Raw genomic sequence first — 4,273 nt, 5'->3', positions numbered from 1 at the left:
TCATAACGTTATATAAATGGAAAAAGAAATACAAAATCGATACATAATTTTTCAAGTTTTTATCGACACCTCTCATATCCAATCAAAATTCAAAAGTCTTCTTCATCGAGTCAGACTAAAGCATGAATCAAATAGAAAAAACCACTTTATTTCGTAAAGTGATATATAACCAGACTAAGGTAGATATATCATATACTTTAGATGTTGATGGCTTCACTAATTTAACTATAAAATGAAAAAGATAATTTTGGATGTGAGTTTCATGAAACAAAAAAAAATGAATTTATATAGATAAAAATAGAGGAATATTAAAAGACATCTTAAAGTTTTAAATTAATTATTTGAAGGTTTCAAAGGGCCAAAATAGATTAAAGAGAACAATTTTTAAAAATATTAAATATATGCAATGAACCTCCATTAAAATCTGGAAGAGTAAAAATTCCTCCTTTGAACACATGAACTCTCCATTTACTCAATGTAATAATTGATTATCACTAATATTTAAACATGTAATTAACTAAATATTTATTATATTTTAATTTAATGTAGCGGTAAAATGGTATTTCAACTTTTTTTGTTCCCACTTTTAGTAATAATATATGATGATGCTATGATATATATATATATATATATATATATATATATATATATAATACTCCTTCTGTCCACTTTTGAATTGACAAATCTATTAAGAAATCAATAATTGACATAATGAGTTTACCTTTCTATCCTTATTAACTATGAAGTGGATGAATTAAAAACTTAATATTTTCAAGAAGTTCTACTTTTTTTCAAAGTAATTAATTGAGGATATAATAGGTAAAAAAAAGTTGTTCTTTCTTGATTTGTCAAAATAAACAAGTAATTAGGGACAACTAAAAAAAATGTGGATAAGTAATTAGGGACAGAGGGGAGAGGGGAGTATATGATATGGGTTTATTATCAAAAGATCCCTAAGTTTTTTGGTGTTAAACTTGCCACATATAGAATTGGGACTGGGCACTGTTTCAAAACAATTTTTTATATTTACTCTTCATCTCTTTTTATTAAAGGGGTGTGGCCAGAATCTTCAAGTTTCAATGATGAAGGAATGGAACCAGTTCCAAAGTCATGGAAAGGAATTTGCCAAGAAGGTGTTGCCTTCAATGCCTCCCATTGCAACAGGTTGAACTAGTAGTGTTTTCAGTTAGTCAATGATGAGTTAATTTCATCCATTATTTCCGCTTTCAATTTAACTTATATATATACTGAATAGTCTACAACTCTTTTTTTTGGTTGTTGTTTGTTAAAAGGAAGTTAATTGGAGCGCGATACTATTTAAAAGGTTACGAGGTGTACTATGGTCCTCTTAACGAGACAAGGGACTTTCGATCACCGAGAGATGTAGACGGTCATGGCACTCACACAGCAGGCACGGTGGGTGGTAGAAGAGTCGCAAATGCATCAGCAATTGGTGGATTTGCAAAGGGTACAGCTACTGGAGGTGCCCCCAATGTTCGACTTGCCATCTATAAAGTATGTTGGCCAGTTCCAGATCAGAGTTTAGCTGAGGGAAATACATGCCTTCAAGATGACACTCTTGCTGCTTTTGATGATGCCATAGCTGATGGGGTTCATGTACTTAGTATTTCTCTGGGGTTTCAATCTGAAACATATTACACAGAGGATCCTATTGCAATTGGATCTTTGCATGCTGTGAAGAGAAATATTGTAGTATCTTGTAGTGCTGGAAATGATGGTCCAACACCTTCAACTGTTGCAAATGTAGCGCCATGGATTATCACAGTTGGTGCTAGTAACATCGATAGAGTGTTTTCAGCTCCAATTCTTCTCGGAAATGGAATGATCGTCGAGGTGAGGATTAATTGACTTGGGAATTAATCGCTACAATATATAGTTTAAGTTCTATGCACTAGTCGTTTTGTAGTTGGAAAAGAAACAAATTAATTTCCGTATAACTTATGATAGGAAATAAGTTATTTATGTATAAAATTTGATTAATGCCTGCATAAAATAATACAAAGTTTAATTAATAACTAATCCTACCTGACTAATATCTGCATAACCCTAACAAGCTACCAAACGACCCAGTATAATAGAATTTGAAGGTAAACACAATCAACTCTGTGCTACAAGGAGTAATCTTTCATTAGTAACCTACTTTGGCAAATGAAACTATGTGCATATGGCTGAACCCTTATCAGGATTTCCATCAACTAGTAAATTAATTAATCTTTTTTCTTTTTATTTATAATAATATAGGGACAAACAGTAACTCCAATAAGGAGGAGGAGATTGCATCCTTTGGTTTATGCAGGATATGTAGAAATTAGAGGAACTACGGCAAGCAATACAACAGGGTAACTTTCAATCTTTTTAATTATTTTAACCACTTAGAATTATGAAAACTAACTACTTTGCTCTTCTTATTGAATATACAGAGCATGTCTTCCTGGTACACTATCAAGAAAACTTGTCAGAGGAAAAGTTGTCCTCTGCATAAATAGTGATATACAGGCATCAATGGAAGTGAAAAGAGCTGGAGGTGTTGCCGCTATTTTAGGAAATTCATTTAGCGAGATACAAGTCACCCCTTTTCTGAATCCCGCAACAGTTACTTTTTTAGATGGCCTAAATACACTCCTGACATATATACTGACCGAAAAACATCCAACGGCAACACTTGTTCCGGGAAATACAATGATTGGCACCAAGCCAGCACCTGTCATGGCACCTTTCAGTTCCAAAGGACCAAATGTTGTTGATCCCAACATTCTCAAGGTAGTATATATTAGTGCCACTCACTGCCACAAAATGAGTAGTCCGTCCAATTATACAAGTTAAACTCTTTCTGAAGAATAGTTTTGTATTAAATTGCAGCCAGATATAACTGCTCCTGGATTTAACATACTAGCAGCGTGGAGCGAGGCATCATCTCCCCTGAATATGCCAGAAGATCATCGGGTTGTGAAGTACAACATAGTGTCTGGAACATCCATGTCTTGCCCACATGTTTCAGCTGTAATTGCACTCTTAAAATCAATTCATCCAGATTGGAGTAGTGCTGCAATCAGATCTGCTCTAATGACCACATGTAATTCTGTTTCTCTTCAAAAAAATTGAACTCATCGTTAATTACTTTTACAATATTTCTCACAGCAGTTTTTAATTCACTCTTACTACAGCAACAATTAATAATGCGGTTGGTAGGCCAATAAAAAATGCCACTGGGGATGATGCAAACCCCTTCGAATACGGATCAGGACATTTCAGGCCATCAAGAGCAGCAGATCCTGGACTCATTTATGATGCTACATATACAGATTATCTTCTCTATCTCTGTAGTCAAAACATAAGGCAAGTTTCATCGTACAATTGTCCTGACAAAGTACCTGCGGCGAGTAACCTTAACTACCCATCACTTGCAATAGCAAACATGAGAGGATCCAGCAGGACTGTCACAAGAGTTGTTACAAATGTTGGAAAAGACAACTCGACCTACATTTTAGCGGTGAGTTCACCTCCTGGATATATTGTTGATATTGTTCCCAAAATCTTACGCTTCAGCAAATTGGGAGAGAAACACAACTTCAACATAACAGTTACAGCGCAAAGTAGTATTGAAAGTAGAAATGAGTTCTCGTTTGGTTGGTACACATGGAGTGATGGAGTCCATATGGTCCGAAGCCCCATTGCGGTATCATCATCAGCATAACTTCCACTATCGTGTAACTAGAGTAGGTTGTTGTGAAATTTCAAACTAATTTCTTGCTCATGGAGATAAACGTATTATATATCTTGTCGCTATATAGTATATCAATTTCACTAGGTATGTTTTGTTGCTATATAAGTGTTGTAAACATATATATGTATATTGGTTTCAGACAATGATGAAGGCAAATTATGTTTAGTGTTTAGCTTATTAGATTAAGCAGTAGATTTGCATCTCTTTTTCTTTCTCTCGATCTCTACTATTTCAAAATGCTGCAGTTTAGGAAACTGAGCACCGCAGACATGTGACGGAATCTTAGTAGTTCAGTAGGCGAACGGGAAGGCCTTGCTTGCATAGGAAAAACATGGAACACAATCTTCTCATCTGGAATGACCTTTTCTTAATTTTTTATAATTTAAGAAAAAATGAATACCATACATAAACTAAGGAGAAAAAAATTTCAAAACTTTTCTTAAATCATGATAAAAAATGAAATTTAAAACTTTCCTTAAAATGGGAAACTTACATAAATATACTATAAATAAAAAATATTTACCATTT

The 4,273-nt window shown here is 34.0% G+C and overlaps 1 protein-coding gene across 1 annotated transcript; it reads left to right on the top strand.

Annotated features, from left to right (window-relative positions):
• Positions 1-930: 930 nt before the first annotated feature.
• Positions 931-3,785, top strand: LOC125850398 (subtilisin-like protease SBT5.6). Its single transcript, XM_049530251.1, has 7 exons — positions 931-934; positions 1,053-1,164; positions 1,293-1,854; positions 2,263-2,360; positions 2,442-2,781; positions 2,881-3,094; positions 3,186-3,785. Exons 1-7 carry the CDS (start codon positions 931-933, stop codon positions 3,713-3,715), a joined length of 1,860 nt encoding a protein of 619 aa, XP_049386208.1. The 3' UTR covers positions 3,716-3,785.
• Positions 3,786-4,273: the final 488 nt, after the last annotated feature.

The sequence above is a fragment of the Solanum stenotomum genome, unplaced genomic scaffold (genome assembly GCF_019186545.1).
Source record: "Solanum stenotomum isolate F172 unplaced genomic scaffold, ASM1918654v1 scaffold1663, whole genome shotgun sequence".
Lineage (NCBI taxonomy): Eukaryota > Viridiplantae > Streptophyta > Magnoliopsida > Solanales > Solanaceae > Solanum > Solanum stenotomum.
The sequence above is the reverse complement of the archived record's forward strand: the minus strand, read 5'-3'. Positions and strand labels throughout refer to the sequence as shown.

What these genes read in the sequence shown, in the direction of transcription:
- LOC125850398 (XM_049530251.1), top strand. An exon ending in AATGCCTCCCATTGCAACAG is followed by an intron (nt 1,165 to 1,292) that starts GTTGAACTAGTA and finishes GTTTGTTAAAAG; the next exon opens with GAAGTTAATTGGAGCGCGAT. An exon ending in ACGGCAAGCAATACAACAGG is followed by an intron (nt 2,361 to 2,441) that starts GTAACTTTCAAT and finishes TTGAATATACAG; the next exon opens with AGCATGTCTTCCTGGTACAC.